Consider the following 13,429-nt stretch of genomic DNA (forward strand, 5'->3'; position numbering starts at 1 on the left):
AAATCTTAAAAAAAATCTACAGAGTCAATGAAACTGTTTTTAGAGTCAATGAAACTTCAACAAAAATCCCAGCAAGATTTCTTTTGTAAAAATCAAAAAGCTAAACTTAAAATTTACATAAAAATATTATAGGAAATACAATACCCAAAGTAATTTTGGAGGAAAAAAAACAATGAATGACTTACACTACCTCACCTTCAATACTTAATATAAAGCTACAGTAATCAAGAAATTGTGGCATTGGAGAAAGGCTAGACACATATATGTCACATATATGACACTATATATTGACATACATATTGATGTATATCAATGCAAAAGGACAGTGTCCAAGAATAGACTAACACATACAGTTCTACTCTAGTTCTTGTTTTGGTATTAAGGAGGGCACATATTGCATGGAGCACTGGGTGTGGTACATAAACAATAAATTTTGGAGCACTGAAAAAATATTAAATTAAAAGAAAATGTAAATTTGTTCCAATGAGATTGATACATTAGGGAACAATTTGAGCATAATGTGAATTTCAAATGGGGTTGGCTTATGTGTGGCTTATGCACAATTTTGTCTACAAGATAGTACTAGGTGAAACACTACAAAACTGTACCTAGCTGAAGCAAGCACATACCCCACACATCGGTCAGCTATTTCAGCTCACCATGTGTATTATGAGCCACTCCTGTCCACCTGTAGTGTTACAACCTTCCTCCCAATTCCAGATAATCTATCTTCTACTATTTCTCAAGAACCAACAAACTGTAACCCTTCTGACAACAATTCTACAAGCAAATTTCAGGATTTTTTTCCAAAGTAAGGTTCCTACTTATTGTAGAATTTATATATTCCTAAAGACTTAGAATGTGTAAAAGAATGCTTTCATTTTTATTAATTTCCTATATTTCTTTTGTCTGGTTATATATTTGAGTATTAAACCACTAGCCCCATTTTTCCCATTAAGGAAAAATGTGCTTTTCATTATGTAATTATTCATAGTGGAGTGATTTTTTTTTAAGATCCCACATGCTGCATTAGAACTGCCTATATATTGTAAGCTGATTTCTGATAAAGGTGTAAAAGCAATTCCATAAAAAAAGTTAAGTTCTTTTCTTTGGTGCCAGAACAACAGGATATTAATACACAAAAACATCCTCATAACATAAAGAAACATTAACTAAAAATGAATCATAGAACTAAATGGAAAACCTAAAACTAAAACTTCCAAAAGAATAAAAGGAGGAAATCTTTGTGATCTTGCATTAGGCATAGGTTTCTGAGATACAACATCAAAACCATAATTCATAAAAGAAAAAAAGTTGATTACTGGACTTTATCAGGATCAAAACTCTTCAAAAGATACTGTTCAGAGAAGAAAAAAAAGAAGCTACAGACTGGAGAAAATATTTGCAAGCTGCATATCTGGTAAGGCTCTTGTACTCAATATATTTTAAAAACGCAAAAAAAAAAACCCAAAATTCAGTAGTAAGAAAACAAACAATCCATATTTTTTAAATGGGCAAAAGATCTGAACAGAGACTTCTCCAAAGAAATAAATACACAAAGAAATGCTCACTGTCATTAACTATTAGGGGAATTCAAATTAAAACCCCAATGAATCCTACTACATGCCTATTCGTATAGCTAAAATAAAAATACTGACAATACCAAGTAATGACAGGAATGCAGAGTAACTAGAGCACTCACATGTTACTGCTGGGTATGTAAAATGGTGCGACCACTTGGATGACACTCTAGAGGTTTCTCACTAAGTTAAAAATACACTTACCATACGATCAAGCAATTCCACTCCTTCAGTATTTACTCAAGTGAAATAAAAATTTATGTTCACATAAAATCTGCACATGAATATTTACAGTGATTTTATTCATCACTGCCAAAAACTGGAAACAAGCCAAATGCCCCTTAATTGGGGATTAGACAAACCATGGCATCATGATAAAATGGAACACTATTCAGCAATAAAAAATAAATTGATATACACAATATAGATTAATCTCAAATGCACTATATTAAGTAAAGGAAGCCAGACTCAAAAGGCTATTTACTGTATGCCTCTATTTATATAACATCATGGAAAAGGCAAAACCTTAGGGACAGAAATTAGATTGATATTTGTCTAGGGTAAAAAGGAGGATAACTTATAATGGGGAAATTGTAGAAGATGATAGAATTGTTTTATATCTTTATGTTGGTGATGGGAATAAAACTAAATGTATTCATCAAAGTTTGCAGAACTATAGATGAAAAAGTGATTTTTAAAAATTAAATATTATATTTTGAGACAACTACAAATTCACATGCAGTTATGTGAAATACTACAAGAGATCTCATTTACCCTTTACCCAGTTTCCCCCATGGTAACATCTTACAAAACTATATTACAAGATCATAACCACAATATAACAAGGATAGAGTCAAGATAAAGAAAAATTCCATCACCACAAAGACCCAAAGAATGAGTTTTACTCGATGTAAATTATACCTTAATTCTATAAATGAAAATAAAGCCATAAGTCCTATATGGATCTCTTAAAATATCAATATTAATTTTAGGGTCTCTCAAAATTAATTTTCTAACCATGCTCAATATTTTCATTTAAAAATCACTTACCCTTGTATAATAACTCGAATGCATTGTGATTTTTCCACAATTTAAAAAATCTTTTCAATGTACTTCTACTTTATTTCTCTCCATTTTGAGACTTTTAAACTCTTGCACATTCCATGTCAAAGATTAGATGTAATAAAATTTAGCCTTCAAGGTCAGTTTAGCTGAATAAAACAACATACCTTGTAGAGAAGAACACTGGCTTCTTTGGCCATTCCAGAGAGGAGGAGAAAAGGAAGAGAATTTTCTTATCCTCCATTACCTTTCAGAGATTTATACCACTCCACAGAGGTCCTCTGCTGTACTTTCTCTGACAAAACTGACATTTAACACTAGAATTTGCTCAGCAATCAATTGACAAAAAATTTACAGTAAGAATTAGCTATAAGATTAAATAAGATATAAGTTAATCAGAGATTTTTCCAAGCCACTAATCTGAAAACAAAATACAGAAATCAGCTATATAAAGGCTTTTTTTTCGGGAGTGGGGAGGGACAGGTATCTTTGTAACCTGAAATGACTCTGAGACTTCAAATTTTAAAAGCATGCCTAGAAAACAATGATTTCATGAGTATTTACTATGGGTAAAAGTAATATCAGTGATTAATTTGCAGATAACCATAAAAATTATTAAAATTATTTTAGGCATACATTCTCTCTTAAATATCCAGCTCAAGTACTGTGTGATATAAATTTCTGACAATGTATATTTTTTCTCCCTTCTCTTTATAGAAATTACCCTGAATTATGTCGCTCCAAAAACACATTATAGCAACCACAGATAGTTGAAATAAACTTAGACTATGAGGTGGGTTGTTACAGAAAAAAAAAAAGACACAAAAGGAATAAAAATAATATATTGACACTTAATGCAGATATTTTGGGGGTATTCACTCTCATTCTGTTGATCTTCTGCTATACAATCATATTCTCAGTATGAGGTCAATTATGCTCAAACTATAGTCATACCAAGAAACATTTGTATAGTCTGCTGCCATTCTAGAGTAACCTGTTAAACATTACACCCATTCTTTTTATCTAGAGGATTTTTAAAGTGGACAGGTAAAAAGAAAGATATTCCCTCTCCTATGATTAAGGAAAACCTCCTTATTCTTCCTCCTAAGCCTAAGAAGAAACAATGCTGGGGAAGACCCTGACTAGATGACACATTCCTAAATCACTATAGCCCATAGGTATCAATAACAAACAGCAATCAGACTGGTACTTTTGACTATAGTATTCAAAATGGAAGGAAGAAGATAGGAAGGACAAGAGGAAAACAGGGAGAGGAGAAGGGAGGAAGGAAGAAAGGAAGGAAGAAAGGGAAGAAAAGGAAAGAAAAGGAAGAAAAAGAAAAGAAAGAGAATGAAAGGAAGAAAGGATAAAAAGAAAATAAATTAAAGGGAATAATGGAAAAAAAAAAGTAAAGTATTAGAATATTTGCCGTGAATAGTCACACTTTAACTGACATTACAGGAATGGTTTGAGATTAAATCCATACGTTTATTACTCATTACACAACTTTGAATTAGGCTATAATTATAAAACAGTGTAAATTACTAATATTTACTATTGTATAGTTTCTTTAAAGAAATATTTACATCATTTTAAGGAAAATAGATTGTTTATATATATGTATGTATGGTGTGTGTGTATATATATATATATTTATATATATGTATGTATCACTTTTTCTTCCTGTTATAAGCATCTGTCCTTTGCTTTTAAGTTTACATTTATTCTAATTAATCCTTCCTCCTCAGCTAGTTTTAGTCCAAAAGCTATAAAAGCAGAATTTACAATATAAGACTAAATATAAAGCAATTTGACATCATTATTCACCCAATTAATCTTACTGTAGAAAAGAATATAGGTAGGATTTATTCTACTTTTTCCCCACCTCCCTTACTTAACCCCTGACAAAACAGGTATAATTTATTTTTACAAATGAAAATAATTAAATTCTAATTAGCTTTGCAACTAAAACTTGACTGCTGTAAGATAAAAATTATACAATATATAAAATCTTAAAATTCTACTGTTCTCTCTTCCTATTATTGTTTCTTTCCTTATCCTTTTATAATCCCTTTAAACCTATGTTGCTTCCTTTATATATTAAAAAGAGAAGCAAGCTGTGACTCAAAAAGATTTACTAAACTTTATTTGAACTTTGTCACATTTGCCTGAGCTTTCAAGTTAACAGCTTTATACTTTATTTTTACATTGAAGCAGTATACTTAGGAATTTAAAGCAACTTACCTTTAATGTGTACTGGTCCAAAATTCTCTGTAAAGACCACATCTTCATTTTAACATTCTGATAATTAAATAAAGATTTTACTATCTATTTATAACATAAGAAACCTTTTGAGATTGGCTCACTCAGCATAATGCCCTTGAATCCATCCAAGTTGCTGCATATATCAAGAATTCTGTCCTTTTTACTGCTGGGCAGTATTCCATTGTATGATTGTATCAGTTTGTTTATCCATGCATTCTTTGAAGGACATTTGGGACATTTCCAGTCTTGGGCTATTATAAATAGAGCTGCTATGAAAATTCATGTATAGGTTTCTATGTGGACATAAGTTTTAATTTCTCTAGGACAAATGCCTAGGATGGGTACTGTATGGTTCTATTTATATCATATTCTCAACATAACAAAACTAGAGATGTAGAATAGATTAGTCTTTGCCAGGAGTTAGGGGAGGGGGGAGAGGGCATGATTGTAAAAAATGAGCAGCACAAGAGACTGTAACTGGGTAGCACAACAGAGTTCTTTTGTAGTTGTGAAACAGTTTTGTATATTGATTTGTGGTGGTGATATTCAAATCTGTACATGTGATAAAAAGTCACAGAATTATACACAAACAAAAAAAATGCATGCAAAACTAGTGAAATCCAAGTATATGGTCCAGTGAGTTGTACTATACATATCAATTTCTGGGGTTTGATAATACACTATAGTTTATAAGATGTCACCATTGGGGAAAGCTGGGTGATGGCTAGACAAGACCTCTCAGTACTATTTTTGCAACTTATTGTGAGTCTATAATTATTTAAAAATAAGTTTTTAAAAATGGTATAATAAAGATATTTTACACTTAAGAATCCTGTGAGGATTAGGACCTTGTGTTATAGTAAACCAACAATATTCAAAATAAAGAAAAATAAAACATTTTCACAAATAAAAAAATGAACCTCTGATTCCTAAACACTTGGTTTAAAAGTTTATAGTTCACTATATTTCAAATGTGATAACTACTTATGATAAATCTTTCAGTCTGGACTAAACTAAGATGATGTATGTTTATCTAGAAAGCCAAATGTCATTTGTTAATCAGGATAGTAACTCTCTGGTATATAATTTTTTGCATTACAATTAGAACATATTGAGAGTTATCTTACTTATCTTTTATATGAATTCTAGTTCACTAAAGAGATGAATAAAATACAAGTCAAGGAAAAAAGAAAACAGGCTTAGACAAATATATATTATAGAAAAATATCAAATGGGCTTAGGGTAAAATAAGGAAATTTGCATACCTGTTAACTTGATATGTCCTATTTCATCAAGCAGAATGCTGTAAATCAAAATTCATATACAAGAAGATGGAATAAAATATTTTTATATAAAGCATTTACATAAAAGTCATCATATACTTTAAAATAATATTTATTTGATATACTTGAAAACATGTAAATGATTAATTTAAAATCAATGGGAAAATAAAATCAATGAGTATGACATATAGATTATTTTCACAAGTAAGTTTCATAAAACTGTATAGCTCATATTTTCATATACTTTTTAAATAAAAGACTTAATGGAGAAAAAAGTAGTTACGGAAGTAGTGGTATCAGGGATTCATAAGGAGAATATAGCTTTACTTTTCTGGCTTCAGGTCTCTATATACAATTCCTAATTGGTGCAGATGATCCAAAGCAAGGGCCAGTTCTGCAAGGTAGAATTTCACATCTTCCTCTGTAAACAGAACCTAGAATACAATAATTTAACATTTGATCCTTGTTTCAATATTGACTTTTAAAATTTATGTCATTAAAAAACCAGTAAACAGACAAAACTAGGTAGGTAAAAAAAGAAGTAGACAGATGAAACGAAACTCTTTAAGAATCCATTCCTTCAATATTAACTATTTTAATGTAAATTTTCCTAAAACATTTTATAGAATTTACATATCTTCTACACTGAAGAGTCAAAATAGCTTATGTGAAAAAAAGCATTGTAAACTATAAAAAACTACGTGTGTAACCATGAGGTATACTTATTATAGGTTTATGTCTATATTCATTCATAAGTGAGTGTTAAATTTACACAGAAAATTAGGCACTACTCAACCATTAGATGTATTTTTTTTCCATTGGATATAATTTTTAAGACTTATCAAAGGCTTCTGATGGGCAAAACAAATAACTTGTCTAGAAATTGATTATTTTCACTACAAAAATATGTGAATTATTAGTAAAGCTCAAAATTTGAATGAAATATGATTAAACCTTATAACTGACTTGCCCATTTAGAATTATGGCCCTTCAATTACATAATACAGACTCTGGTTACTAGTAAAATTGCAGAGAATGAGCAGTTAAAGATAAATTTTGAAACTCTACCTGCTTTTATAAATAAGCTATAGAAAAACAAAGATCATACATTATCTAAATTTCAGGGAGTTCATTTGAATATTATAATGGTAAAGTTATAAAAACATAATTTTCACTTGATACCTTATTAAAAATAAAAATATTTGTTACTTATTTAACTTCTCAGAAAGACTAATCAAAATTTTCATTTAAGCCTAACACATAAATCCTAAACAAAAATCTTTCTAACTCTGAAGAAGCAGCTTTGCCCAGGTTATAGTTTTTTTTAAGGATTTTATTTATTTATTTATTTATTTATTTATTTATTTATTTAATTGTCAGAGAGAGAGAGAGACAGACAGACAGACAGACAGAGCACACACACAAGCAGGCAGAGTGGCAGGCAGAGCCGGAGAGAGAAGCAGGCTCCCTGCCGAACAAGGAGTCCGAAGCGGGATTTGATCCCAGGACCCTGGGATTATGACCTGAGCCAAAGGCAGAGGCTTAACCGACTGAGCCACCTGGTGTCCCAGGTTACAGTTTTATGGCAAGCATATTATTTTGTTATGAAGCTTTCTCTGTGAAAAGCCTCATAATAGACACAAATAAGAAACTCACTAAGTAGAAATTATGTGCCAGTAACTTTACAGTTATTATGTTACTACAACCTTTCAAACAACACTCTGAGGTATATATATTATCACTACCTTACTTCTAGAGAAAGTGACTCAGAATCAGAATAGCTAGAATAATATAGCTTATAAGAAGCAGGCCTACAATTTGAATTCAGGAATACTTCTCTGTAAGAACTACCTCTTCCACAGAAGCCACTTCCACCATATGTTATGTTTCAACTTATTTTGTTTCACTACTATTAATGTGTTCCTATTTACTAATCATCCTATCACCAATGAACCCATGAAAGAACAGCATCTAAACACTAGCACCTGGTAAGGTAAGCATTGCTAGTCTTTTGTTGTCTGCTCTTCAAATCATTTATGTATGTATGAATGCATGTGTGTTTTAGCATATTTAAGATCACAGTGTATATATTATTTCAGTGGCTTCCTTTTTCCCCTACTTAATATTGTAACATAAGCATTCTGCCATATCTTTAAAATTTATTCACAGTTTTCAGTAGCTGCACAATACCAATATACTAATTTACCTAAGTGTTCATTTGGATTACTTTCAGTTTTTCATTATTTTAAATAACTCTGTAATATGCATATGTGTTATTTATATTTATGATTATTTCCACAAAAAGGATTTTTAAGAAATAAAACAGGAAATACTGGGTCTCTGAAAATAAACAGTCCAAGATTTTGACATATAGAATAAAACTATTTTCCAAAATTATACAATAATCTCTACTCCCATCAGCAATTTATGAAAGCATTTGTCTTACCAAATCCACAATAGCACTCTTCAAAATTTTTTTAAAAATTTGATACAGAAGAAGGCCACCAATTGTTTATTTTTTTAAATTAACATATAATGTATTATTTGTTTCAGGGGTACAGGTCTGTAACTCATGAGTCTTACACAACCACCAATCATTTTAAATTAAATTTTGTTATCTAGACTAAAACATTTTCCATGTCCTTTAGGCCTTTCTATTTTGTAAGTGAATTCTCAGTAATGTTTTTGCTTATTTTCCATTATTTACTTACTGTGTTTTTTTTTTTCAATCAGTACAAGTACCTCAAATTTTAAAAATGTCAGTTCTCCATCACATTACGTGTAAATATTTTCACCATTCTGTGCTTGTTTTTGACATTCAGGAATTATTGATTTTATGCTGTCAAATTTATGTATCCTTTCTGTATGATTTTCCTTCATTATTTTAACGATTAAGGAGAAACCTCCATTAAGTGGTCAACAACACATTTGGCTGCATGTTCTATTAGGACAACTGTTTTCCAGATTTAACTCTTAAGTAAAATGTATCTTTGTATGGTAGAGATGAAAATTTTAAATGATCTTTTTCTGAAATATCTAACCAATGTATCATATACCATTGACTGAACAATCAATCTCTTTGACATTAACTTGCGATTCATCCTTTATCATAATAACATATAGTAAGTCATATATACGTGAATATTTGGGGGATTTACAGTGTGTGTCTAATCTTGTGTTGATATTATAATGTTCGGTTTATAGCAGCAGTTTTACAAGTTTTAAACAAGACGTAGGGTAAGAAAAGGGTGTTATTTTCAAAATGTATTAGTTTTTTTATTTGTTTACTTTTCTAGATAAGGTGGTAAAATTATTCTGTCACATTCAAACAAACAAAAATTCCTATTGGGGACTTTATTTGAAAAACCAATTTTTTAATTAACATATAATGTATTATTTGTTTTGGTGTACAGGTCTGTGACTCATCAGTCTTAACACAATTCGCAGCACTCACCATAGCACATACCCTCTCCAAAGTGTATCATTCAGCCACCCCATCCTTCCCACTGCCCCCTCCAGCAACCCTCAGTTTGTTTCCTGAGATGAAGAGTCTCTTCCATTGTTTGGCTCCCTCTCTGGCTTCATCTTGTTTCATTTTTTTCCCCTCCCTTCCCCTATGATCCTCTATCTTTTTTCTCAAATTTCTCATATCAGGGAGATCATATGATAATTGTCTTTCTATGATTGACTTATTTTGCTCAGCATAATACCCTCTAGTTCCATCCACAGCATTGCAAATGGCAAGATTTCATTTCTTTTGGTGGCTGCATAGTATTCCATTGTACACACACACACACACACACACACACACACACACACTACATCTTCTTTACCCATTCATCTGTTGATGGACATCTAGTTTCTTTCCATAGTTTGGCTATTGTGGACATTGCTGCTATAAAAATTTAGGTGCAGATGTCCCTTCAGATCACTACATTTGTATCTTTAGGGTAAATACCCAGTAGTGTGATTGCTGGGTCATAGGGTAGCTCTATTTTTAACTTTTTGAGGAACCTTCATGTTGTCTTCCAGAGTGGCTGCACCAGCTTGCACTACCACCAACAGGTAGGAGAGTTCCCCTTTCTCTGCATCCTCACCAGCATCTGTTGTTTCCGGACTTGTTAATTTTAGCCATTCTGACTGGTGTGAGGTGGTAGTTCATTGTGGTTTTGATTTATATTTCCCTGATGTTGGGTGATGTGGAGCATTTTTTCATGTGTCTGTTGGCCATCTGGATGTTTTCTTTGGGGAAATGTCTGATCATGTCCGCTGCACATTTCTTGATCAGATTATTTGTTCTTTAGGCATTGAGTTTGATAAGTTCTTTCTAGATTTTGGATACTAGCCCTTTATCTGATATGTCATTTGCAAATATCTTCTCCCATTCTGTCAGTTGTATTTTGGTTTTGTTGACTGTTTCCTTTGCTGTTCAAAAGCTTTTGATGAAGTCCCAATAGTTCATTTTTGCCCTTGCTTCCCTTGCCTTTGGCAATGTTTCTAGGAAGAAGTTGATGCGGCTGAGGTCAAAGAGGTTGCTGCCTGTGTTTTCCTCTAGGATGTTGGTAGATTCCTATCTCACACTGAGGTCTTTCATCAATTTTGAGTCCATTTTGTGTGTGGTGTAAGGAAATGGTCCAGTTTCATTCTTCTGCATGTGGCTGTCCAATTCTCCCAACACCATTTGCTGAAGAGATGGTCTTTTTCCACTGGACATTATTTTCCTGCTTTGTTGAAGATTAGTTGACTCTAAGCTAATCTAGTGGGCTCTCTATTCTGATCCAATGATCTATGTGTCTGTTTTTGTGCTGGTACCATACTGTCTTGATGATTATAGCTTTGTAATAGAGCTTGAAGTCTGGAATTGTGATGCCGCTAACTTTGGTTTTCTTTTTCAACATTCCTCTGGTTATTCAGGGTCTTTTTTGGTTCCATATAAATTTTAGGATTATCTGTTCCACTTCTTTGAAAAAAGTTGATGGTATTTTGATAGGGATTGCATTAAATGTGGAGATTGCTATAGGTAGCATACATATTTTCACAATATTTGTTCTTCCAATCCATGAGCATGGAATATTTTTTTCCATTTCTTTTTGTCTTCCTCAATTTCTTTCATGAATGTTCTATACTTTTCAGATTGCCTAAATTGGTGTCATATAATTAATCATGTTTTCTTATAATTGTCTGTGTTTCCTTGGTGTTGGTTGTGATCTCTCCTCTTTCATTCATGATTTCATTAATTTGGGTCCTTTCACTTTTCTTTCTCATAAGTCTGACCAGGGGTTTATCAATCTTATTCATTCTTTCAAAGATGCAGCTCCTAGTTCTGTTGATTTGTTCTACTGTTCTTTTGGTTTCTAGTGCATTGATTTCTGCTCTGATCTTTATTATTTCTCTTCTTCTGCTGGGTTTAGGCTTTCTTTGTTCTTCTCCAGCTCCTTTAGATGTAGGGTTAGGTTGTGTATCTGAGATCATTCTTGTTTCTTGAGAAAGGTTTGTATTGCTATATACTTACCTCTCAGGACTGCCTTTGCTGTGTCCCAAAGATTTGGAACAGTTGTGTTTCCATTTTCATTTGTTTCCATTATTTTTTTGAAACTTATTTAATTTCTTGGTTGACCCATTCATTCTTTAGTAGGATGCTCTTTAGCCTCCATGTATTTGAGTTCTTTCCAACTTTCCTCTTATGGTTGAGTTCTAGTTTCAAAGTGTGGTGATCTGAAAATATGTAGGGAATGATCCCAATCTTTTGGTACTGGTTGAGACCTGATTTGTGACCCAAGATGTGATCAATTCTGGAGAATGTTCCATATGCACTAGATTAGAATGTGTATTTTGTTGTTTTGGGATGGAAAGTTCTGAATATATCTGTGATGTCCATCTGGTCCAGTGTGTCATTTAAAGCCTTTATTTCCTTGTGTATCTTTTGTTTAGATGATCTGTACATTTCAGTGAGGGGGGTGTTACAGTCCCCTACTATTATTGTATTATTTTCAATGTGTTTCTTTGATTTTGTTATTAATTGGTTTATAAAATTGTCTGCTTGCATGTTAGGGGAATATATATTTAAAATTGTTAGATCTGCTTGTTGGACAGACCCTTTAAGTATGATATAGCATCCTTCCCCATCTCTTATTATAGTCTTTGGCTTAAAATCTAATTTGACAGTTATAAGGACTGCCATCCCAGCTTTCTTATGACGTCCATTAGCATGGTAAATTGTTTTCCACCCCCTAACTTTAAATCTGGAGGTGTCTTTGGGTCTAAAATGAGTTTCTTGCAGACAGCATATCAATGGATCTTTTTTTTTTTAATGCTGTGACTTTTGACTGAGGCATTTAGTCCATTTACATTCATGGTAACTACCGAAAGATATGAATTTAGTGTCATTGTATTGCCTGTAAGGTGACTGTTACTGTATATTGTCTCTGTTCCTTTCTGGTCCATTTCTTTTAGGCTCTCTCTTTGCTTCGAGGACCCCTTTCAATATTTCCTATATGGCTGGTTTGGTGTTTACAAATTCTTTTAGTTTTTGTTTGTCCTAGAAGCTTTTTAATCTCTCCTACTATTTTCAGTGACAGCCCAGCTGGATATACTTTTTTTTTCTGCATATTTTTCTTGTTTAGTACTCTGAATATACAATGACAGTCCTTTCTGGCCTTCCAGGTCTCTGTGGGTAGTTCTGCTGCCAACCTAATATTTCTACTGTTCTACGTTACAAACCTCTAGTCCCAAGCTGCTTTCAGGATTGTCTCTTTGTCTCTGAAACTTTTAAGTTTTACTAATAGATGATGGGGTGTTGACGTATTTTTATTTATTTTGATGGGGATTCTTTGTGCTTCCTGGATTTTGATGCTTGTTCCTTTTGCCAAATTAGCAAAATTCCTGCTATAATTTGCTCCAATATGCCTTCTGCCCCATCTCTCTTTCTTCTACATCTGGGACCCAATTATTCTAATATTGTTTCTTCTTATGGTATCACTCATCTCTTGAATTCTTCCCTCATGGTCCAGTAGTTGTTATCTCTCTTTTTCTCAGCTTCTTTATTCTCCATCATTTGGTCTTCTATATCACTAATTCTCTCTTCTGCCCCATTTATCCTAGCAGTTAGAGCCTCTGTTTTTTTTTTAATTTTTTATAAAGATATATTTTTATCCCCAGGGGTACAGGTCTGTGAATCGCCAGGTTTACACACTTCACAGCACTCACCATAGCACATAGCCTCCCCAATGTCCATAACCC

At 32.5% G+C, this 13,429-nt stretch overlaps 1 protein-coding gene across 4 annotated transcripts in view; it reads right to left on the reverse strand.

Annotated features, from left to right (window-relative positions):
* RPS6KA6 (ribosomal protein S6 kinase A6) overlaps positions 1-13,429 on the reverse strand; it is a 191,515-nt gene that overhangs the window by 43,779 nt on the left and 134,307 nt on the right. For 3 of the 4 annotated variants that reach the window (XM_032330487.1, XM_032330485.1, XM_032330488.1), the window contains 3 exons: positions 6,518-6,624; positions 6,173-6,210; positions 4,887-4,913 (listed from right to left, as the gene is read on the reverse strand). In XM_032330487.1, coding sequence (XP_032186378.1) covers positions 4,887-4,913; positions 6,173-6,210; positions 6,518-6,624 — 172 coding nt within the window. The remainder of the gene's footprint in view (positions 1-4,886; positions 4,914-6,172; positions 6,211-6,517; positions 6,625-13,429) is intronic. The other variant, XM_032330486.1, reaches the window with a different exon arrangement.

This window comes from Mustela erminea, chromosome X (genome assembly GCF_009829155.1).
Source record: "Mustela erminea isolate mMusErm1 chromosome X, mMusErm1.Pri, whole genome shotgun sequence".
Lineage (NCBI taxonomy): Eukaryota > Metazoa > Chordata > Mammalia > Carnivora > Mustelidae > Mustela > Mustela erminea.